The 24,872-nt window shown below is 32.6% G+C and overlaps 4 protein-coding genes across 4 annotated transcripts; 1 reads left to right on the forward strand and 3 right to left on the reverse strand.

Annotated features, from left to right (window-relative positions):
- Positions 1 to 398: 398 nt before the first annotated feature.
- On the forward strand, positions 399 to 2,374 carry LOC114739729 (probable S-adenosyl-L-methionine-dependent RNA methyltransferase RSM22, mitochondrial; the record flags this gene model as incomplete). Its single annotated transcript, XM_028927804.1, is given in 5 exon segments — positions 399 to 508; positions 646 to 725; positions 1,059 to 1,147; positions 1,566 to 1,741; positions 1,743 to 2,374. Coding segments are annotated over 5 exon segments (623 nt in total), but the record flags the coding sequence as incomplete, so codon positions are not given.
- A 1,853-nt stretch (positions 2,375 to 4,227) lies between these two features.
- On the reverse strand, positions 4,228 to 6,085 carry LOC114739735 (40S ribosomal protein S19-3). Its single transcript, XM_028927815.1, has 4 exons — positions 5,905 to 6,085; positions 5,167 to 5,257; positions 4,787 to 4,970; positions 4,228 to 4,510 (listed from the first exon to the last, which is right to left on the reverse strand). The coding sequence occupies exons 1-4, from the start codon at positions 5,986 to 5,988 to the stop codon at positions 4,438 to 4,440; spliced, it is 432 nt and encodes a 143-aa protein (XP_028783648.1). The 5' UTR covers positions 5,989 to 6,085; the 3' UTR covers positions 4,228 to 4,437.
- A 1,057-nt stretch (positions 6,086 to 7,142) lies between these two features.
- Positions 7,143 to 9,190, reverse strand: LOC114739736 (uncharacterized). The gene is made up of 2 exons (XM_028927816.1): positions 8,060 to 9,190; positions 7,143 to 7,867 (listed from the first exon to the last, which is right to left on the reverse strand). The coding sequence occupies exons 1-2, from the start codon at positions 9,121 to 9,123 to the stop codon at positions 7,393 to 7,395; spliced, it is 1,539 nt and encodes a 512-aa protein (XP_028783649.1). The 5' UTR covers positions 9,124 to 9,190; the 3' UTR covers positions 7,143 to 7,392.
- Positions 9,191 to 16,919: 7,729 nt separating this feature from the next.
- Positions 16,920 to 18,202, reverse strand: LOC114739737 (cytosolic sulfotransferase 15-like). The gene has a single exon (XM_028927817.1). The coding sequence runs from the start codon at positions 18,168 to 18,170 to the stop codon at positions 17,124 to 17,126; it is 1,047 nt and encodes a 348-aa protein (XP_028783650.1). The 5' UTR covers positions 18,171 to 18,202; the 3' UTR covers positions 16,920 to 17,123.
- Positions 18,203 to 24,872: the final 6,670 nt, after the last annotated feature.

Here is a 24,872-nt window from a genome sequence, read left to right on the forward strand (position 1 = left end):
TTTTGACTTGACTTCTGTTTTCCACATTGCAGTTCACCATACCACTCCGGTCCTTATTATAAGTTACTTGTAAGAGAAAAGTTTGGTCCTAAATACAAATCACTTTTGAGTGTTATTAATGACCATGTTCAAATTTTACCCTTATTAATTTCTATTGGAAAGAGAGAAAGACGAGAGAGAGGTGAGGATGATCTATTAATGTAGAGAGGGGGAATTAATAAGGACAAAATTTGGAGAACTTCATCAATTTAAGACTTATTCAATGACTTAAATGTCATTCCTTGCTATGTGAGAATGAGTAGCAGATGACTTATATAATGAGGACCGAAGTGGTATTCACTTTCTGTCTACTTCCCTGCCCCCTCCTCTTTTTCATCACTGTCTTCTTGTCTGATAAGTTTTCATTGAGCAGTGTCCTCATGATGGCCCTTGTCCTCTGGTAAAAACTGGAAAATACTGTCATTTTGTTCAACGCTTGGAGAGGACATCTTCACAGCGTGCATACAAGGTTTTCTTTAAATCTTCAACTTGTTTAGTCAGAAGGAGTCTCATGGCTGATGCATTCTTATTTCCCTCTTTTCCTGTTAAAAATTACAATCATAATGAGAAATACACTTTTATTCTAACAACTATATAACTTTATAGCGTTCCAAAGGTGAGCCCTTGCGAGGATTTGAAGATGAGAAGTTTTCTTATGTTGCTTTCAGACGAGGGCAAAGACCAATGTGAGTGCTTTAAATAATCTTTTCAGCTTGTAGATCAGTAATATATAAATAAAATAACAAAACAGATTTAAGAGTTCTCTCTCACGTAACTTTGAGATGTGGTGATTTATCTCACCTCTGCACCAAAAACATGGATATTCTTCTTTTTCCTAGTTAATGCATTATTTTCCTCTGTTTTTATGGTTATACTTTTATTCTTAAGCCAATAAATGTTTTTTATTGTCTTTTTGGCCATTGAGCAATATGATTGGGAGCCATGTCTTGTAGGACTTTATTTCATTTATTCATGCTGTAGAATAAATTTGTGATCCTTTGGCTCATCGATTGGACCAGGGAACCTTGGCCTCTTGATGGCATGCGATTTGAGACCTTAAAGGAGCAGCAGGCCAAAAGAAATCCGGAGGATCTTGAAATTGACTATGGTATTCCTTAAACTTGTACATACATGCTTTTTGTTAATGATTGGGTTTGGCGCGCCACTAATCTAGATTACAAAGTTAGATTGAACCATTTCTAACTCTGACCTATTAAAATGATGGCCGAACAGTGTGGGCAAGGCTAGTCCTATGGACAGAAATTTATTTTTTCCCCCTTGTTGAAAAGTTACTAAAATTATGAATAGTAAGCTGGTATAGTTAATTAACCTATTTACCTTGTCAGTTAATGACGTATTAGTTTTTTATACCTTTTACATACCATCCAAGATGGCGAACCAAATTGGGCTGGGTTGAGTTTGGTTGGCTCATTCTGATTCTTTTACTTTGCCCAGTCTTTGGGGAAGTGTCTCAAAAACAAACTTTTTTGTTTCGTATTTTTATCTGTTTCCTTTTTCCTTGTCAGAGGACTTGTTGAAGTTACAAGAACCTGGTGATTCTGCTTATGAAGAAAAGGATTTGGTTGCTTATGATTCTGACGTTGTCGAAACAGAGGGTGCTGATGACAATGAAGAGGATGGGGAGGGAGAGGAAGATGGGGTTGGTGCTGCTGATCTGGGTGGTGGCTGGGGAAGAATAGTTTTTTATGCCTGTTAGGAGGGGTAGACAGGTAGCTATGAATGTTTGTAGATCCACCAACAGGGATGCATCAGAGGGTTCTTTTGATCGTATTGTTGTTACACAGAGCAAAAATCCTACATTGCATCATCAAGCCAAAAGATCTATCTGGGGTGACCTGTGGCCCTGTTAAAGCGAAGCAATTTTGGGTGCAAAATGGTAAAATTCTCTTTCTTCTGGGCCGGGCCACCCTGCTAGCCATTTTTTATTTTGGTGTGCTTGGTCAGACCCAAAAGGCCCAAGGAACCCCATTACAAAGATGGGAGCTCTTTTATTCTATACCTCTCGTCCTTCTTTTTAGCCAACTTGGCATGTGTTGGAAGGGTGGTGCCAACAATTAGATTATGTTGGGGGGAATTTTTCAATTTTTTGAAAATGTAAGATTTCTTCGGAAAATAAGTTTTCTGTATTTTGATGGCTTGGTCAAGCTGAAATTCATCCTATTGGTGGTGTTTTATGTTCAGGGTAGGATACATTATTTTTATATATCATATAAATTGATCTGCTGGAAGTTTAAATGCTGAAGGTAGATATTTATTTTTGGCATACGAGTGAAGAATGATATAGTTAATGATTGCAATTGTATCTGTTTTCTCAGAACATTATCTATCATCTCCAAATAAAGTTTCAGTATGAACCATTTACTATTTAATAGGTGTAACTTCATTTTAAACGAAATTCATATACTTTATGCTTCATATTTAGAATGATAATTTTAATATCATTTGTTAACCGGATTTGTCTCAATTTGTTTGAATTGAATTGAGTAAGTTAATTGAGGAACAAGTCTAAAAAATGTATTCGATCAACTCAACAGGTTTTCCTTCGAGTCAATGAGTATTTTCTGTCATTTTAGAATTATAATGAGTGATATATACTCATTCCACTCACGTTCTATGGTTGTATTCTTTCCTAGGTTATCTGTTTTGCAGAAAAATTTGCAATTTTCATATAATCTTCATGGAATTCAAGTGAGAAAAATATAATACCCCACAAGACTTACTAGTGGCAAAAAAGTTTTAAAAAAACTATAAATAGTGCAAAAATTAAATAATGGAAGAGAGCTGCAAATGACAAATATTCATAAGCAAAATCATTTGGCTTCCTGCTTTTTTTAGTATATACGTTGATATTGATTTCATCCAATACTAAAACAGGTTAGCAATAGTTTGAGAAACTATCACCAGAAGCGTGTTACAACCAAAAAAACATGGAAGTTTTAAGCAACTGAAAACTAAGCCTAACAATGTGAACTTACTACATGGTTTTCAATCCATGATTAGAACAGGCAAGCAGTTGAGGAAATGAGAGAAAAGGCTCGCCAGAAAGTGGGATTGCAAGAGAGCTTGGAAGTGCAAATGCTCAGAAAAGTAAACTGTGATAGAATGCTCAGTGTTTGAGCATCCTGGGGAGGAGGAAAGAGAGTGATTTAAGCCCTTTGGGGTTGGGGGTGGGGGGGGGGGGGGGGGGAAGGAAAATGGATTGGCTGACTGTGGATTAGGGCCATTTCAATTCGACCATGTCACACTGAGGAGGTAATTCTTTGGATAAGTGTGAACTGGGGTCCAAGAACGATTTAAAAACAAAAGGTGCGCAAGCTAAAGAAATGAAGCTTCAGCCCCTCGAAATGACAACATAGACATACCCCATGAGTGCATGAAATTCACCAATACAAAGAAAGTGAGACATGACGCAGTGGGACGAAGATGGATGAAGATGCAAACGTGACGGATTGGTAAGCATGCGTCAAATGTAGAAAAGCTACACAATTGTCACTTAAAACTTTCATGAGTTCGCAACACTTCTCTGTCAAAAAGCATTAATTACATTTCACCTCCCTTTATTTATTTATTTACTTCTCATTTGTAACATTTGATCGTTTAATACTATTCTGTTTGTTTGTGCTAACTAGCAACTTAACATCCGAGAAAATTACCAGGGACGGCTCAATGCTCCTTCGTCCAAGTCAAATCATGTTGGCCTATAATTTGTTGCTTCTCTCTCATATGCCTGACGACACAACTTGTTCCAAAAGGCATATTAGGATTTAGGAGCAGAAAAAACCTGTCCTGCAATCTTTCAGCATCCTTATTGTTTGAAAATTATGTTATTTTCAAATTGGTATCGTAACTATTTTCACTCAAACGTTCCTTAAGGCTTTTGAACAGTTTGTTACCAATTTGTGCATTAATATATTAAAATACCTCATTGGGAGCATGTTTTTAATCGAACAAGTTTTTTAATTGCTTGGAAATTAATTGAAGAAGGTTTCCATAAACAATCCAAACCACTCGCATTCTATCTCCTATTTCATTTCTCATTCAATTTCCTCTACCGCCTCCTTCGCACCACTTCCAGGTGCACCCTTGTACACCGATGCAACATGTTCACTACGAATTCATGACTTTCCATCTCGTGCTTATGACATTGAAATAATAATACGAAAATGGTGACACCTCGGTTCAAAAATAAATTTAAAAAAGAGAAAAGCAATAGTATCATATAACGGACTCAACAACATAGCATGAAGTATGTCCTTTTTAAGAAACATTCAATAACTAAAGCCAAAATTTGCCCATCACATTTAAACACATCTATCTCCGAGGAAAAACTCAAACCCTAAATGTATTTTGCTAGGATAGTCCTCAACAATTCACAGATCAAGGGGCCACCACAATCCTTCCAGCCACTTGGTCAAGATCCCTCTGACCATTTGAAGTGATTTTCCTGCCACTGAGAAATCAAGTTCGAGACATTTCAGATCAATGTTCAAATGAATCTTAGACCATTAGAATGATAAAACAGTCAATGATCAATAACCACGTAGGTAAAACAGCAGCATGTTTCTAAAACAGTTACCGGCTGATATTCGACAAATGCTGGGGCATTGAAGAGAACAAAATAGCCATTCAAGGGTCAACAATAGGAGACCAGTAATAGGTAATATCCTTAATGTTCATGAAAAGCATTTAAACTCCTGCAAATTGACAAGAAAAAAAGAGTAATTACCCCTTGGCATCGATTTCAATGATGTTCATGCTCTGCAACTGCTGAAGAATGTGACGAGCAATAGCACCACTGCTCTTGCAGAAATGAGGGGGACGGCTACCATTCCTCTGGCTCCCACCATAGATCCGCTGGAAAGAACCAACACCAAGACCCCCTCTCAAGTAGATCTTCCTAGCCATGGAGGCTGCAACCAAAGATTAAGATAAGTTCCAAAACTTATCAGGCCTCTTCCAGCAAAATGCAGGAGAAAATTTTTCCAGAAGTCATTGTGACTACTCAACCTTTTTGTTATTTTCGGGAACATTGTGACTACACATATGAGGACAAAAACTTGCATCAGTAAGCAAACGAACGAACAAAATCTGAGAGATTAAACTCACCAGCCCTGACATAGTACCAATCAGGATCATATGGAGCCAGCTCCTTGAATCTTGCAGTCTTCACAATATCTGTCCACTCGGGAAGCTCCATCTGTTCAGAATTAAATAATCGTAAATAACTAAAAACAGTCAACCCTGAAAAATTCAGCTCTAATAAAAGCTGCACCAGATAAATTATATAACAGAAAATTAATGCTCGAAGAGTCTCAATCTAATTGACAAATGACAAATTATACCACTAAAACCACTAAATTTTGACCATGATGTCAGCTCCAGCTAAAATACCAGCACAAAATTATATATATTAAAGAGGAAACAAATAAGTTGCTACTAGTATAGTACAACACAGGGAATACTCATCAGCTGGCATTGGTATTCACCTCAATATTGCAAATAACTTCCCACAAACACAATCATCCACGAAGAAAATCCTAAGATCAAACATAAGCAAGCTCCACCGAATGAATTACCACAAGAAGCCATGGTATTTCGAAAAAGAAAATCAAGCCAGGTTTGTGAAAAAAGAGAAAATAGAAAAGACCACAATATTCTACATAGGAAACACAAAGCATGTAATACTAAGTTTTGAAAGGCATTCTACTTAGCATGGAAAAGCAAGGAAGGATTTGGCACATTGCCAATCAATCCATTGTCATCTGAACACAAGGAAGATGAAGAACCCATCCCCAGCTAATATTCCAGTGCTTTCCCAAAGAAACAAAGGAGGGAAGAAGATACCTTGCCAGATCGCTTGAGATGAGCAGAATAAGCCTTCACGAACTCATGAGGCGAGACGTCCTTGACAGTTCTAGCAGTAGCCATGGTTGAAGCAGAGAGAGGGAGAGCGAGAGAGAAACCCGGGAGCTGATAGCCGCTTGAGGAGTGGGAGGAGAAGAAGACGGCTCTGCGAACTAGGGTTTCTTGAATATTGTATGCGTAAATATTATCCTTCCGCATGAGGGTCTATGGATCTTTCTTCGACTGACCCGACCCGATAAAGTAATATGGGCCCTCATATTATGTTAGGCCGCTAGGCCTCTAATAACACAAGGGCCAGCTCCAAACCAAATTTACAGGCATTTTAATTATCAGTATCAAATACGATACTATCTCTTGTCCTTAATATAAAATCCTATTTAATTTTTATTTTGATTTTAAATATAAGACCCTGATTCACTTTATTTTTTATATTTGTGTATTTTTTTCTAAGATAGTTCTTCTAATAATTTTAGTTCTAGCCAATACAGTTGATTAGTAAGGATAATCTAGGAAAGACAACAACTATTTATTACAAATAACTAACTTAACTTCTTTTCTTAATCTCTTCAAATTAGTCAACTGGATCTTATAATTAGGACCAGAGGTAGTATTATAAAATTGAATTTTAAATATAGTAAATTTATCTCCTAAATAATTTTTCTTCTACTTAAAAATTTAATAAAAATATGCAAGATTTTGAAATTTTAAGAAAACAACATACTTGTGCTGAATTTGAGACACCCTTATGTATTTGAAAAACAAAGAGTTGACGACAAAAAATAGAAAAACAAATGATGTTTTGTTTCCCGAACTAAGTGGAGTTTTTTTTTAATGTAGAAATCAATGTATATAATAGTGATATCAAGATTAAAATTAAAATTTTGAATGATATTTTATTTTCTGCTTTCATAAAAGTCAGAATATATAATACTCTGGCAAAAAAAAAAATCAGAATATATAATACATTTAGTGACATGAGACTTTTTTTTTAAGTGAGAGATTGTGAGTTTGGTCTTGTCGCTACCTAAAAATTCATAATTTTCACGATAATTAAACTAATAAAAAGTGACTGCCAAAAAAGGATCGAATAAAAACTGAATTGAAAGTGTATTTACTTTACACCTAGATTTTAAAGAAGAAACACAAAGGTGTGTAGCTGACAGAAGGGATGCAAAAGTTAATGCCAAAAAGAAACCAAAAAGCTCAATACCACACAGTTATCAGGAATATTTTACACAAGACTTTATTTAATGCTCTTTAAAATTTTTCAATCAAATTAGCCACAATAATATGTAATATAGCCATATGCCTCCACCCATACAACACTTGCCATAGCATTTGACCACTTGGAAAAAGAACAAACATCAGAGAAAATGTTTGTTACGTTATTTCTCCACAACAGAGAACAGACCAACCACCAACACCATATAGGCACAAAGTTTCAGGTTCTCTAGCAAGAAACCATCTTTATGTTTCATCCTCAGCTTCATCATTATTATCACTTTCTTGATCTGCAAAACTCAGAGCTTCACCACAAGCAGCAGATCTAGCAACCCCTTCTTCTTCTTCCTCTTCATCTTCGCCTTCATTATCTGGGCAAAAGTAAGATTTTTTCTTCCCCTTCAATTCGGCTACTCTTTTTGCAGGTCCTGACCCTCTTGGGCTCTCATCAACACATCGAGTTGTTTTGATCTTTGGAAGTAAATCCGTCATCAACAATGTCGTCTCCTTTTTCACCTCTTCTTCTTCTTGCTCCTCCTTCCCCTTGTGAAGCACGATCTCAGGTGGAATCTCCCACCTCTTCTTCGTCCTCCCTCCCTCTGTAACTCCCTCAGTCCCTCGTGCCTTCTTCCCACCTTCTTCCTTCTCGTTCTCCGGCAACGATCTCTTCCGAGCTGCTTCAATGGCCGCCCCACATTGATTACTAGAAACCATGTTGTACCTGTTAGAACAGCAAGGGTCTCAACAGTTTGATGCTTCAATCATACTCTTAACACAATTCAATTCAAGTTTTTGAGGCACATAAATCAATTCAAGATTAATTATTCCAACGTTGTTCATGTTTGCAGATGTTTTATGAGTGAATTATGATCAGTAATCTGACTATTTGACAGTAATTTATTTCCTTCATTACCTGCTTGCGACTACTCGTCCAGGCTTCAATGGCTTCTTGGTGGATACTGATTTTTCCTTTTCGCCATCTTTGAAGAGTTTTCTTGGCTGAATCAATGAAGATTCTTTCTTCACCGGCTTTTTCCATCCCCCTGTTGTAGCCGCTGGTTGCTTTTGAGATTCAAATTTACTAGCGTTTTTTCGTGTTTTCGGACTAACAGTCACACTTTTCCCTCTTTCGCTTATCGCTGATTTTGATTCCTCGATATCTTGAAGTTGCAACAAGCACGATTTCCGTCGATTTTGTCTCGCCGTACCAGGGGTCGTTTCCATCTTTCCCGGCGGTCGGAATCTTGCTGTGGCGAAGATCTCCGACGGCCCCAAACTCATGCCCCTCCGATTAAACTTCGACTTCACATTTGACGATAGGGAAGGCTCTTCAATCTTCTTCACACTTGGTGTCGCTGGACCTGGGGTTATTTCCACCTTCCCTGGCGGCCGGAATTTCGCTTCGGCAAAAATCTCCGACGGCCCTAAACTCGCACCCCTCCGATTAACCTTCGACTTCACACTCGACGATAAGGGAGTCTCTTCGATCGTCTTCACACTCTGTTTTGCTTCCATGAATTTGGCAGGCACAACTCTCCCTCGCTTTTCAACCGTCGTTTTTGCGATTCGTTCAGCCTTTTCAAGTCGAAGCGCTTCCAATCTAGACGACAAGCGTTTAATCTCGTTCTCGATTTCTTCAATCTCAGCATCGATCTTTCGCTCATCGTCTTGTTCGCACGTCTTCTTCTTGGCCAAAACCTTCGAGGGTTTTCTCAGTGAGTTTCCGAGAACACCGTTTGAATGAAGGGGCTTAATGGCAGCGGAAGATTTCACAGAAACAGATGAATTCACCATTACAGGGCTCAAATTTTCCTTGCTGCGATCAGAATCCAGTGATTCGGAAGGGTTTTCGAACACAGGATCAAGACTCGACGACCAAGAAGCTTTCATGTGTACTTCGTCACTGTCGAAGGCGGCATTGTCCCACACCTGAAGCTCCGAGGCGTTCATGGAGTCTGAGAATTGCAGAAAACTCATATAGCTTTGTGATTCTACGGAGAAAATGGGATTATGAGGTCTCGATTCTTGAAAGATTCTGGGAATGAAGAAGAAGAAGAATCAAGCGGGATTTTGAAGAGTAAATTGTTTTTTGTATTTTCGGATTATATGACCGTTAGTGTGGAAGTAGACGTTGGCATATGACAAGAAGGAGCGCGATCCGGACCGTTGGATGGGAAACGGCTCCTATAGACGCTCCGATTTTGATTTAAAGGCATCTAAATTTGTGGTCAACCGTCAATGAACGCCCATAAGATTAAAAGGTGACGAAATATTTTCTTGGATTAAGATGCCCAGCACCCCAAACTATATTTTTAAGTGTGTCCAGTATCCTAAAATAATTTTTAATTTATCCAATTTTCCTTGGTTCGACCCACGAATTTGCAAACATGCCACTACCAGTGCCAACTTCAGCTTTGGAAGCCATGAAAGTGCTGTTAGTAGAGCTATCATTGTTGTATTCTGCCAATGAGATGCCCTCTTTCGCATATTCTTTGAACTCATGGGTGTCTTTCCAAACAATACGGCCTTTGAATCCAATCTTGGGATGCATTGCCCCTTTACCGTACTTAGTGAGCGTATATTGGCCGATGTTGCTTTCATTCCCCTAATTCATGAAATCAACTATTGCCCCATTAGAGTTCTTGGCATAGGATATGAAGCCATCTATGCTCACATTGGAGTCATTTCTATAGTTAATAAAGCTTTGGGTGGGTTTGTTACCTCCATCTCCGTAGTTTTTGAAGTTATTATTTGGGAAGTTCATATTGTTTCCATAGTTGTTGAATTTATCAGTCCCACCATTCCTAGTCTCGCCGTAATTTGTGAAGTTAGACTCGATGATGTTGGAATGCATCTGGTAGCTGTTGAACTCGTTGAGAGCTCTGCTCCATTCTTGGCATAACTGGTGACGGTCTGGTCCCTAGACTTCGACTCATCGAAATAATTGGAGAACGATTGGGTCCTTGCTTTAGTGGCATTGGAGTACGAGGTGAACCGGAGGTGTAACTTGTTGACTGAATCAGTGTACTGCTTGAACTCGCAAGCTCCGCCAATGGCTCTGGTTCTGTAGGTGTGGATGTCCTGTTCCACATGCTCACTTTGTGAGGCGTAGCTGCGGAAGTTGTCTTTGTGATCAGTGGAGCCTCAGCTATATCATCGGAAATCATTCTAACTCGACATGAGGAACTGATTCTGGGAGTTGTTTTTGAACGGGTTGCCTCCGCTGATCTGACTCGATCCACGATTTGTGAAGTTTTTAGGATCTCGATACACAATAAAGTTGCCATTTTGATTGTGCTTTCCAAAGGTTCGTGTCGCCTCTTTTGAACAAAGAAGGAGGGCAGAGGAGCAGAACTTATAGAGGCGCGTGGAGAGCGTATTGGTGGCTGCAATCAGAGCAAAAGTCACCGTGTCAATAGCACTCAGTGGAGAAGATACACTTCAGATGCCTATGTGTCTGCCATGTTGGATATCTGGGGTCAACTTTGAGTCGAGTCATGAAGTTAACAGTTGAACATAACATTTCTATTAACTTGGATAAAACCTGGAAAACGGGCCAAGCCCGTCGGACCGGCCTGTTTAGGCTCGAGAATTATGAGAGCTAGGCTTGAAAAATTTTCCTGAAATGAAAAACAAGCCCTACAAGGCTGGTCCTGTAGGGTCGAGATCTTAAAAATACCAGCCCGTTTATGCCCTTTTATAATTTTTCTTGTTTTTTTTTTTGAAAAGCTTATTGTGTAATTCTAATATTATTAATTTTTTACATTATTAATGATATTTCAAATATTTATTTATTATTATCATTTTAAAATTAAATTTCACAGAATTGTTTGATTTATTTAGTTTTAGCTAATAATTTGTCCAATTAAATTTTTAAAAAATGGGTTAATTTGGACTTTAATAATGATTTGATTTATATTATATGTATTGATATTTTTAAACTATACATATTTGACAAGAGAATATTTTTATACTTATATAACTTGTGATTCTATAATTTGAATTAGAAATTTATAAGTTTCAACAACAATGTTTCTAAAACTAAAGTAAAATAATTGTTAGACTGCAAAATTTAAAAGTAAAATTTCTATAAAGAAGAAAAACTTGATATTTTGTTACGAAATAAAAGTATACTTATGAAGAAGAGTAATTGATTATAGTATGAAGTTTCAAAATATTAATGATAATATTTGTTTTATTACACATTTACACTATGGATGAAATTTTTGGATGTTGTTATCTTGTTAGTGAATGTTGTGGATGTTCTTGGATGTTGATGGATATTTATATATGATGATATTTTATATTTGTGACTTAATTTTATTCATATTTATGTCTTATATTAATAATTTCATTAGTTTATTTTTATTTTTTTGATAAAAATGTGAGAAATATAAAAAATAGTATTTTTTCTTAAACGGGCTGAAAGCTCGCAGGTCAGTTCCAAGTCCGTTAGCTTAAGGGCTGAGCCTAGCAAATTAGAATATTTTTTAAATTTGAACCCTGTAGGGCCAACCCTTTTAAACCCGCCAGTTCTGCAAGGCCGACCTGTATTCCCACTTCTAAACTTGGGATATGGGTGCACCATTTTAACTAGTTTAGGACACTGGACGTACTAAGACGCACCTGAAAAAATAGTTCAAGATGTTGGGTGCACCTTAATCTTATTTTCTTTACAAAGATAATTACATTAATTTAATTTAGGCCAGTTTTTCCGACTTGATGGAGGGGAAAAAAAGAAAGATTCTCACGTTTGACTAATGTTTTTTTAAAGGACGAAATCAGTAACTTAAATTTGAGCATTACCAAAATTATAGATCCATAAATTTTACACTAGTGTAAAATTGCACACAAAAAATTAGGGCTAAAATTTAACCATTAAAAATATCAAGATACTGGATGCATCACATAAATAAGATCAGGCATACATTTGTACATTTACCCTTGGCATATGCATGAGAATGATTTTCGGAATAAAAATTTATTCATAAAATTTAAACATGTAATCTTATTTAAAAAATATTAGAAATTTATTCCTTTGTAATGGATCAAGCTCTTCTCCGTGAGTGATATTTCGGCCTCAAATGTTCTGAACAACTCCATTCAATTTCTGCGTTAATTTTTCAAGCCTAGTTATGCATATTTTTGCTAAGCCCAAAGTCTTAAATAAGCCCATATCTGCTCATTAGTGCGCACACATTAATTTTCTTAAATAAGCCCATATCTGCTCATTAGTGCACACTCATTAATTTGAAGTGTTCAAATTTAATTAAAATAACATTCAGTATCTTGATTTTATTTTTTAAATGAATCTAATATTCTGATCTTATTTATAGTCTATTCAACACTAGAATGAAAAGATTTGGATGCTAAATATATCTAAAAAATAACATCGTGTTAGTAAACGACCAAAAAACAATGTCGATCTGTGTGCTGATGCAGGTCTACTCTTGATATTTAATAAAAGTAATTGTGAATTTCTTCCATTTTTTTGGATTGGATTATGATTTTAAATAAACTGTAGTTAGAGTTGAGAATTATGAACAACTCTTTTTCCAAACGATAATTATTGATATATACATACACAACATAAATCAAACAACTCTTTAAAATTCAAATAAAAAGAAACTTAATTCATAAAAAAAGTTAGTCATCAAACATTCAAATAAGGATAATTTATAATATTTTATTAGGAAATCACACAATCTCGATTAAACATTTGTAATATCATCTACAACATCATCGTGGTCACTATCATCAAGATTCAAGAAGGGCTTTCTTAGGGTTTAGTTTCTAATTTTCTTTCATTAATGGCTTAGTACTCTCCGAGGTTTCTGGGGAAAAAAACAATAAATAATAAGAAAAATGACCCAGACAAAACTAACAGCTCATACGTGTTACTTCTCCAGTCGTTGATATAAGATCTAATTGTTAAGTTAATTTTAGTCTTAAATATAAGACTTATTTTTCATATTTATCATTTTTTTTTAAATTACCTCTATGGATACTCTCTCAACTATAATCAAGTAAGTGAGGGAGAGAGGATATTAAGAAAGATTATTATAGTGTTTTAGGAAAAACATGTCATATTTATTATAATTAACTAACTTACCTAACTTTTTTAATCTAATCAAATTAATTAAATCGGTCTTATATTAAAAACCGGAGGAGTATTTAAAAAAAAAAAAACAAAGAAAGGAACTTTTGCAAAATGGTTCTTACCAAAACCATTAACCACCTCCAAAAAAAAACACTAGACTAAGACGTTAAAATCATTTCTATTCAATGATATTGAGATGTATAATAAAAAAAGGTGAAGATGATGAGAATGTCTTCACATTTTTCATCATATATCTGAAAACAACTTGCGCATATCGTTATCCTAATTTTTCAGCATTATAAACATATGATTTTTGAGAAATGTAAATCTTACTTGTGTTGATTTAATTTTTATTTCTTTTATAAAGAAAATCAAATATTGATCCTAACTTCTTGTTTTTCAAAATACTGGATGCATCTTCATCTAATTTTTTAACTGAAAACAACTTTTTTTCAGACTCAGTAGGAGAATAGAAAATATGGAATCTAATTCAGTTCATATATCCAAAATTCTTAATCAAACATGTGAATTGAATGTAACTTAGAGAGTGTTTGGTTCACTTAAAAACATTTTTTAAAAAGTGTTTTTTTACAGATTGAGACAAAACTTTTCACACATACATATTTCATATGCGATAAAATCCCTTTTAAAACCATAATTTAATTTTTACTCAAATACCTCTTTAATGCCATGGTGTCGCGGGAGAGATTGACATGGGGATGGAGCAAGAAAACAAGAGAGCTGCAGGAGTTAAAGGACTTTCTTTTTCTTTTTCTTTTAAAGAGAATTACCATAAGTTTTTAAGAAAGAATATAATCACTAAAAATTTTTATAGAACAACTTTCAATAACAAATTTTAATATAAAAAATGACAACAGATTCAGACTGCTCAAATGTATTATTAGAATTTTTTTTAGTAATTATAATATTTTTCCTTGATATTTCAAAGTAATTCTTCTTTTCTTGTTTGGTACACTAATGCAGCGAGACAAGACAAGAGCCTGTGGGAGCCACAAGCAAGAAGGTGTCCCAAATACCATTAATCACATAAACTGCTTGTGGATACAAATGGGTTGCTTGACTGGGAACCCGCTTCTATTGTCATCTTAAATGCTTTTTTTTTGTTTTGAGGAAATCACAATTAAGTCTTAAAAAAGGATTTAATTACCCTAAAATTTATCAACAAATAAAGAGCAAGTAATGATAAGTTCTAAAGTAGGAAATAACAACATGTTCAGACTAGTCACTTATCATTGAAACTTTATAGTAATTAAATTTTTTTCTTAGGACTTCTTGATAATTCTCTCATTTTCCCTATAAGAACATCTTTCATTACACATGTTACAATGTTCATTCAAACACCTATATATATATTTGATTGAATCACTTGAGATATTATATTCAACCAAATACCCATATTATTTTTATTACAATCAATTGAAACCATCAACCATGTTTTTCATAAGCAGCATCCATATGCTTCAACCTACCGGTGTATTTGGATTAACATTGAGTAAAATAAAAGTATACTCCCTTCAGTCCTATTTCTAAGCTTTAAATTTTATAAGGGGTGTGATCTATTTTATCAACCATATTTCTTACCTCTCAATTGCTTTTAATATTTTTTTGTTAAACACAAATTAGCTAATTGAAGCTTCTAATAAAGATTGGAGGAAGCTAATAATTCGTCAAAATAGAGTGTTTGGATAAATTTAAAAAAAAAATATAATTAAAAAGCAAGTAATAGTATCTTATGAGATAAGCATGATTTTTAGTACCTAAAAATTTTTTTGGCATTTTTATTTGCAAATTAAAGAGGTTTAAATTGTGAGAGATTAATTTTTTTTATTTCTTCAAAAACTGTGGGTCATTCTCCCACTTTAAAATGATGGATTGTGATAGCCAACAAAGACATGGACCACTTATCATAAATCAGATAAAATGCTTTTGTGATGCAAAGTGGATGGTTCATATTTTGGCAAATATAGTAGACACTAGTGTCACTATTTCGTATTGATGTTGCCATTTCTTTCTCTTATTTTGGGATCAATATTCTGCAACTCTCTTGGCATGAGGTCTATTAGGCTCTAACTGGTGTCATCATCCAAATATGGAATATTCCTATTTGGTATTGGCACTTGGAATTTTCAGTGAAAATCTTACAACCCTTACAACTAAAGTTGTCATTATCCCATGCATTATACGAAGTTTTAAAAATAAGTTTCATTATTTATATAGTTTATGAATATTGCAGTTTGTTATAAATTTTATGTTGATTTGCCCCACTCTTTTAGCACTGTTTTATACTATTATATTACATTTGGTACTATCATATTATAATCGAGTACTATTAGATTTTAATCAGAAAAAAATTCCAATAAAAAAAGTTATGAAAAATGGGCGAAAAGTCTCCCTTTGGAAAAAAAATTTTCTCAAAAGGATTTGGTTTGATTATTTTTAGTAAGCACAACTCTTCTTTAACAATCAATGACATATTCCCAATCATGTGCAAAAGTCTCCAATACCAAAGTCATTATCTACACATCGATACAGATATGCGATGGCGTGATGCACGTAGCTAAAAAAAAGCTACACCCACTAAAAATAATTAAATCCTCAAATTGATGAAATCATATTTAAAAGTGAGAAAAATATAGTATTACTTCAAATATTGAAAATCAAATTTTATTATAGAAAATTGATTTTTCCACTATAAATCGATTTTGTCAGTTAGTCTACTACGCACTTATGTTGCCTGGTTTTTATACTCTTGATTAGTTTTGGTTTTGCTGGTTATATTGAAAGGCGTTAACATTAACATTGTTAAACTCAAATCCATGCCCTTTGACCAAAAAAAAAAAAACTCAAATCCATGCCCTTACAAAATTCTAAGGACTAATGTTTTGAGTGAAATAGATAAAAACTATAGAGATGAAAAGCTATAATTTGAAATTATAATGATCAAAACTAAAATTTGATTAAATTATAAGAATCAAGAATGATATTAGCCTAAAAAAAATTAGTCTTCCTTGATTCTCAAGAACATCATAACTTATAAACAGTAAAGTTTTATTTATAGCTTTAATATTTTATATTGTTGATATTAAATATTAGTCTACCTTGATATTTTTGTAAATCGAAAGCAATTTTATTCTAGATTAATTCATAATACCAAATGTTTTTTTTTAAAAAAAATCAACTTATAATAAAATCATAGATGTGATTATGAACCCATAAAAATCTTAATTAAGCTGATTTTTCCTCTTAAGTCGTTCTTATTTACATGGATATGGAAATGGCCTAAGCTTAAAAGCTTTCACTATCACAGCTTTAAGGGACACATCCCATCCAGCCTTTTTCTGATGGCAAATGAATAAGGTTTTCTGCAACCCACGTGCAGCTGTGTGGGGACAATTCAGACCTCTTGCTCTTGCTCTTAGCATTACCTCTGAATTATATTGGCCACACATTACAACAGAGAAAGATAAATTTGAAATAACCCTTAACTTTTCACAATTATTTTCCTTTTTATTATTATTATTTTTTATCTGACATGCATAACCTTTCGAAGTTTTCTGTACATGTCCGACGACTTCTCAAACCGTTCACAACTTTTTCACTGTTTACAGATCAAACACACTCACTATATACTCTCAGATGATGCAGAAACCTATTAACACCATTAACTAACTTCGATTAGCTCATTATTTGAGACTGACAACATGCATTTGGTTACATAAATATGTATATACACACACATTCTATAATGAAATTAAGAAATTTATTTTCTAAAGAAGAGCACTCTCAAACACAGAAGAAATTTATTGCATCTGCAATGAGCTAATAGAAGATGAAGCACTTTATATATGACTCAGAATTATGATGAAACTTTAAATGACAGACCAGACCCAGCAAACTTTTCATCAATGACTTTGGATAATCTCTCCACCATTGAAGGTGAAAAGTGATTTACCCAGTCTCCAATTTCAGCCTTCCTAAACAGATGCTTGTTTTCAAAGTTCCTAGCAAAAGTTCCAGATTTGTTTACCTGCAATTCCTTCATCTTCTCAAAGCTGCACAACTTGATGATGCTATCAATCTCACCTCTTTCTTCCTCCTCCAAGCTAAAAGGGCAGCCCAAGAACTCTGAAATTCTCTTCAGCTGATCAGTTGTGTTTTCCTTCAGATCCTCATACTTCAAGAACAAAACCTTGTTAGGTCTCTCCCTGCTTTCATTCCAGTACTTCAGCATGTGATCCCAAGATGGACCAAACCCAATAATCCCTTTACAGTACAAATCAAAGGCCTCATCTAGAGTCAATGAAGGGACAGACCCTGGCTTGATTTTGTTCACAAAAATCCAGGAAGAGACAAAAGTGTCAAAAGGGTTTCTGCAGATGTAGATTATCTTACAATCAGAGGTTTTGATCGAGCTAGGCATTGCGTCGAACGGTAGATGGGTCCCAAAGAGCCTTGGATCAGGCAAGCTTGAGAGATCAGGAGCTTCAAGGTCACGGCTTCCATAGACAGTATACTCAAAGAAAGGAACAAGGTGATGAGGATTTGAATGAAGCAGAGGGTGGTCCTTCGAAGAAGGCGAAAGGCTCTTGCGATTAACAATGGCGAAAGTCAGACCTTTCAACCAAGTGGTGCCAGATTTAGGGATTGTAGCAACAACAACATCGGAATCTTTGGCTTGGAAGTGATTCTGAAGGAAGGTTATGGCTTGAATCTCAGCAGGCTGGCACCAGAATCCTTGGAAGAAATAGAGATAACGAGTTCTCCAGCCTTTCTCTCTGGGAAGAGAGAGAATCAGATCTTTAAGCTCCTGGCTAAGCTCTTCCTCTACTTCAATGTCTTCTCTATGATCACGATTATGGGACTGGGGATTTGAGAAGTGGGTAGTCGCAGGTGTTGGAGCCATTGGAGAGAGCAGAAGGAAAAGGAACAAGTAAGAGAAGATACACACTGGTTCTGCAAATTTTCGGAGAAGAAGAAGCCCTATCTTATAGCGGAAAAGTCGTAGGTGGAAGCAAAGTTTATTGAACACGTTGAGCGCATGCAGAGAAGGACGATAAGATCCTTTCATTTGGCCTACATGGCGGTATGATGTCACACTTGTATATGACTTGTATCTACTTGCAAATGATTTTTTTCTTAAAACGGAAATCAACATATTTAATCACCGCAAAATATGTTGGCAAAAATAACAATATAAATTTTTTGTTAAAAATAATTGTCTAAAAAATTTATTAGTTAAAGCAAATGATCACTAAAAAGTCTTCAAAATAGAAGTCATTTATATATAACTGAAAATAAATTAGTTTTGGTGCTATTAACTTTGAATCTTTTAGATTTAATATTGACAATCCACATTTAATTTTTTTTTATACTTTTGTTTTTTAAACATTTTTTATGATGGGTAGAGAATCCAAAACAAAAGTAATCGCTTAATTTTTAAATTTTTTAAAAATAATTTTTTTATTTAAAATTATCGATTGAAAATTTTAAAATTGGATGTGCTTATCCATTATCATCTTGATTCTTTTTGTGGTAAATTCAACACTCTAATATTAGTTTTTTCTAGCACCCTAATCTTAGTTTTAATATATCTGGTATTCTAAAAATTAAGATGCTAAATGTAATAAAAAATAATATTAGGGTAGTGGATGTATAGAAAAACAAGACTAGGATGCTAGATGTATCATAAAAAAAGATCATAATACTAAATTAATATAAAAAATAAGATCATGATATGCTGAATTCATCTTTACCTTTTTAAAAAAAATTATTTCTATTGATTGTTTGTATTAAAGGAATTTCCTTTATTTTATACACTAAAAGGGATTTCTACTAATGAGTTAATTATTAAAAGAGTATTTTTTTTAAAGGTGCATTTAGTACTCCGATTTTTTTTCTCATGTACATCTAACACTCTGATCTTTTTATAGTACATTTAACGCTTTTTTTGTGTGTGCATCCAGTACCCTAAAAATTATAGTGATGCATGTAATTAAAAAAATAATATCAGATGTTGGACGCACATTTAACTTTAAAAAAATCAACATATATTTATTATTAATAATTAGCTTAACTAATTTTTAATAGCCTAGCGAGGTATGTAACTTCTATGTTTAAGGTTGGATGAAGTATAAAATTAATAATAAATGATAATTAACTGCTTCCCATAAATAATTCATATGGAGGAAGTGATGCGATCTTTTTCATGAATCCTATTCTATGATCAGACAGTTCCTTAAAATTAACCCTATGCGTTTTATCCAAAAGAAAAATAAGACACCCCCATCCGATGATTTGTTTTTTTTTTTTGGACTAAAAATCGTATCCTGTGATTAGCTTTTCTTTTTTTTTTTTTTTGGGCCAACCCTATGATTAGATTTTTACTAATTATTATTACTATTATTATTATGAGTTTAGTGATAATCAATGCGCTGCTAGACCGTTTAGGAGATTTTTTATTGATTAGGTGGGACTGTGGGAGCAGGTTCAGAATTAAGATTTGCCTTGTCTCAAAGATCTTATAATGTTGTCCTTTACTTCCCTTCCAGATTATTTATTAACCTTGGAACTATATTATAATACCTCCTTGGATCCTTCATATAAATTAAAAGCTAATTTGATATTGGATTTGATTATAAATATATTTTAATTCATTTATTTTTTTATTTATAATTTTGTAAAAATATTTTTATTGATTGAAATGATTTCCTACAAAAAAAAGTAGTTCCAATTCATGTGAATATTTTTTTTAATATCTTCAAATCAATTATTTAGCTCTTGGATTAAAGATCAGAAAAAATATTATATTTGTTACTTTAACAAAAAGAAAAAAAAATTATATTTGTCACACATGTTCACCAAAAGACAAAAGATTCACCGTCAGCTCCCAGTAAGTTACATGTGAGTCTGAAAGTAAATGCTGATATTGATGTTGTACTCTTTGATTTGTAAATATAATGCATTCGTTTTGAAAAAACTTCTGTTTAAAGTCTATAAAAAGAGTTGGATTTTTTAATAAAAAGAGACTAAAGTAGGCAAAACACCCTTAATTTTGGATCAGTTACACATCAACTCCCTAATCTTTAAAAATTTAAATTAACAATCTTGATATATCATGTTTTAGCTATCAACTCCCATACTGTTAAAATTTCCGTAAGAGTTAATAGTATTTGACGTGTCACAATTTTTATATTTTTTTATTACGTACCATTTCATTTAAATAATAATATGTGGCATTTGATATGTAATTTTAAGCATTTTCTAGACTTTTATTTAACAAATACATATTTAAATAAATATTTTCAAGGTTTTTACAGTATTTTCTATTTTTGAGTATTTATTTTAAGCATAAAAAATATATAAAATTACATGTCAAATACGAAATATTATTTCTTTAAATAAAGTGGTAAATAATAAAAAAAATATGACATGACAAAAACCATGAACATGATAATTTTAATGGCAAGAGAGTTGATGATAGTCAAAACATGAAATATCAGGATTTTTAATTTAAATTTTTAAGATTAGGAAGACAATATGCAACTGACTTAAAATTTAGGTAAGTTTTGTGTATTTTAGTCTGAAAAAAAGTTGAATTTTCAAATTAATAGCATTGATTAAAAAAAATAAACACCAAGTTTAATGAGATAACCCTTATTTACATTTCAGTTACAATTCTTAGAATCAGTTTAGTTTTGGGGGGGTGAGAGGAGGGGAGCTGCGATTCTAAAGAGTTCGATTTTTTTAAAACAAAAAGGTTACAATTTTTTAATTATGTTTTTACTATTCTGTCTAATATAATCTCTTTATTAAATTTTTACAGCCTCACTTATTTGTTTTTTGTAAAATTGAATTTAGCGGGGCCTCCTCTTGTTTCGATTTCTCTCCAACAAAATATGTGGTAAGAAGGGATAGTTAACATCTTTAAATTTGTATTAAAATGTGTGACTTTCCAATTTTACTTTTTACTTAAACTAATGACCATGATAAAGTGCCGTTTATGAAACAAAAGCATGCTAGGAGTTTGTTAAAATTATTGAAGAGTAAGGCCGACAGACAATCAAATTGAAACAAATTAATTACTAATTTTGCTCTTTAATACTCCTCTAGTCCTTAATATAGGACCTAATTATTAAATTGGTTTTGGTCCTAAATATAAGACCTATTTCTCATATTTATCAATTTTCTCTAAATTACCTTTATGGATATTCTCTCAACCATAATCAAGTAGAAGAGGGAGAGCGAGTATTAAAAAAGATGATTATAGTGTTTTAGGAAAAATATATCACATTTCTTATAATTAACTAACTTACCTAACTTCCTTAATCTAATCAAATTAGTTAAATGAGTCTTATATTAAGAATTGGAGGAGTATAAGAGTTAGATAACTAATTTAAAAAAATTTAAAAAAATTAGTTAAGTTGATTGTTTATAGCAAATATACATTAAATTTTCTAAATTACTTTTTTTAATCATGTATATTTGAATTATTTCTTGCTAGAAACCCTTTACAATTAATAAGGATATTTAATGAAAAAAAAGTATTATAAATTTGAAAAATAAAAGGGATTGATATATTATATTGATAATTAAATTAAACTCCCAGCTAACTTTTATACCAAAAATAGTGTCATATATTTTTCTTATATTTAGCAATAAGTAAGAGTGTAAGCTTTTAACATCTTTTTTGCCATAAATAGAACCCCATGAAGTATCGAGAATGGGAGGGAGAGAAGGAGATCGTCTCAAAATCCCTCATTTTTTTTTTCTCATCATAATCCCATCTTTACTATTGGATTAAAAAAAAGATGATTTATATTTAATATTTTCAAAAATTATTACTCTTTCAATTTTAAATATAAGATTTATTTTATATTGTATATTATGTTACAAAATAAATTTTATATTTAGCACTGAAGAACTATCATAATACATAAATAGAGAAAGAAAGTCAACATTTCTTTTTTAAAATATTAAATTTGGGCGCTCCATTTTTTAACTCAGCAGTAACTGTGAAATTCCAAAAAGAAAATAAAGGGAGAGATTCATGAAATTAAAAAAACAAAAGAAAAATGATAAAAAAAGTTAGAAATTACTAAATGTTAAATAAAGAATGTGAACAAAATGTTATTTATAAATTCAATATTGTCAAATATTGTTACTAAACCTGACTTAGAATTTTATAATTTTTAACTTTTTTAAAAATTATTTTTCCAAAAACAAAAAAAAGATAGATGTCGCCGGCTGGCTTTGGACGACGTGTCGGTGAGCACGCCATGCACGCAGCCGCGGACTCTGCGCAGCGCTACCCACAATAAGAAGCAGACAACGTTTCGTTAGGCACACGTGCCGACAGGAAGGATATTTTGGCTTTTCTTGATCCGCATGACAGCATGTAATGAATTCTTGGGGAAAAAAGAGGGGGGGGGGGGGGTAAAATACCGTACAAATGAGTATAGGATAATGGATGAATTTTAAAATATCAAATCAGATTTTTTATATTATTTTAAAATTTTAAAATATTAGAATTATCTTTTTTTCTTTCAAGTGACTGCTTTCATATAACTATTAATTATTTTAGTTTTATTATTGATTATTTTTATTTTAAAATTTTCGATAACTACTTTTATATAACTATTGACTAGACAAGAATAATTAAACAACTAATACTTAATGCAATTTTTGAATTTTTAAAATAAAAATAATCAATAACAAAACTAGAGTAGTCAATAGCTAAATAAAGATAGTGACCAAATTTTAAAAAATAAAAGTAAACAATCGCAATATTAGAATAATCAGTAACTAAATAAAAATAATTATCAAAGTTTTAAAAACAAATATAGTCAATAGCTAAAAAAAAATAGCCAAGCTCTGGCAATTGATCACATGAGTTGGGCTGTCAAAAACTGGTTAAGAGCATCGATGTGGCAATAAATTAAAAAAAAAAGAAGGGCATTTAGGTAATTTTATAAGATTTGAAAATTTAGAAGACAAGACAAAAATGTTATTTCTTATAAAAAGGGAAGGAGAGTGTACCATCTTTCTTTTATTCTTAATATAAAAATTATATAATTAATTTGATGATATTAAAAATATTACTTAAATTATTTATTTGTAATAAATATATACTACTACGTATATCACTATTGTTGATATTTAAGGTATTTATTTTTGGTATTTTTAGTACCCATGTAGAATATTTTCAGTAATTAGTTTTTAATTTTCCCAGTAATTTTCAACCACAATCTTCTTGTTAATGAAAACCCTAATCTTCAGTTATTTTTAGTACTAAGTAAAATCTTTCTAATATTTTAGTAATTATCTTAAATATTTCTGGTACTTATCTTTTATATTTTCAACCTTAATCTTTAATTACCTTTAATATTTTAAGGGTAAAGTCGCTTCAAAAATTACTTTAGGCTATTGAGTGCTATTAAAAAAATAACTTAGGATATTGGTTGTATATTCATCTAAGGACTTTGTGGGAATTAATAGTGAAATTAAAATTGCTTCTCAAAAAAATATTTTTAAAACAAAATTGCATTATAAACTATTAAAGGTAACTTCTTTTAAAATCGATTTATACTGCGGAAGGAAGAGTACATATTATCTGTTTAGCCATTAGCTAGGCACGTAAAATTTGAATCACAAGAGAGAGTGGTCACTGGGGGAGCTTGGATTTATTGAGATTTTTGGTAACATTTTCGTTTTTGGTAACATTCTTCACGCTCCATTGGTTGAATTTAATGCCTCTTGATATTAGATGGACAGATTTGGATCAACAACTGAGAAGGGAAAATCACACTTGACACAAATAATTGCAATTTCATGCTCTGTCAACAAGTTATTGATTGAGATGTTAATTGGTTTCACTTATAAAGAGGAGAATACATGTTCAAAATATCATATTTGGATTCTCTGCACTACCCTTTCCATGCTCTTTCCCTCCACTACCTGTCTTTTCTCTTCACAGCCATTGAATCAAAATTCCAATGATCCAGATTTAACATCTTATAAAAATAATGTTATTAAAAAATAAATAAATAAATTTAAACTGTTAAAATATGGTCTAAACAGTTCACAATTGTAATAAAAAAAATTATAAAAAATTTGCTCTATAATAATAGTCTATAGTTATGAGCTGTTCATATTAGATTTAACAGTTTAAATTTATTTATCTATTTTTTATCATAATATTTATTTTTATAAAATGTTATAAAATATTAAATCTGGACTATTAGAGTTTTGATCCAATGATTATAAAGAGAAAAGAAGGGTAGTGGAGGGAAAGAGGATAAGAAGGGTAGTGGAGGGAATCTAATTCCTCAAAATATCAAAATATCAGGAAGTCTACATGTTGGGATGGCTTTAATTTTAATCTTTTTGGTTTGAACTTGGAGAGACTCTGAATTTACACCAAAAGAATTGCAATTTCATGCTCCAACATTCTTTTAAAAAAAAATACTACCTTCAGTCTTTAATATAAGATTTAATTAACTGATTTAAAAAGATTAAAGAAGTTATTTAAATTACTTTAAAATATAAAAAATTAATTTAACTCGCTTGTAAATTGTGTATGAATTTCACATTGCAAAATTAGCTGGAT

The sequence above is a fragment of the Neltuma alba genome, unplaced genomic scaffold (assembly GCF_004799145.2).
Source record: "Neltuma alba isolate B1F8T4 unplaced genomic scaffold, ASM479914v2 tig00002893_pilon, whole genome shotgun sequence".
Lineage (NCBI taxonomy): Eukaryota > Viridiplantae > Streptophyta > Magnoliopsida > Fabales > Fabaceae > Neltuma > Neltuma alba.

Excerpts from the sequence above, each read along its gene's own strand:
- LOC114739736 (XM_028927816.1), bottom strand. The coding sequence starts at position 9,123 with ATGAGTTTTCTGCAATTCTCAGACTCCATGAACGCCTCGGAGCTTCAG. Across the intron at positions 7,868-8,059 it reads GGACGAGTAGTCGCAAGCAG|GTACAACATGGTTTCTAGTA; the intron begins GTAATGAAGGAA and ends CTGTTCTAACAG.
- LOC114739735 (XM_028927815.1), bottom strand. The coding sequence starts at position 5,988 with ATGGCTACTGCTAGAACTGTCAAGGACGTCTCGCCTCATGAGTTCGTG. Across the intron at positions 5,258-5,904 it reads ATCTCAAGCGATCTGGCAAG|ATGGAGCTTCCCGAGTGGAC; the intron begins GTATCTTCTTCC and ends AATTCTGAACAG. Across the intron at positions 4,971-5,166 it reads TTGGTACTATGTCAGGGCTG|CCTCCATGGCTAGGAAGATC; the intron begins GTGAGTTTAATC and ends CTTTGGTTGCAG.
- LOC114739737 (XM_028927817.1), bottom strand. The coding sequence starts at position 18,170 with ATGGCTCCAACACCTGCGACTACCCACTTCTCAAATCCCCAGTCCCAT.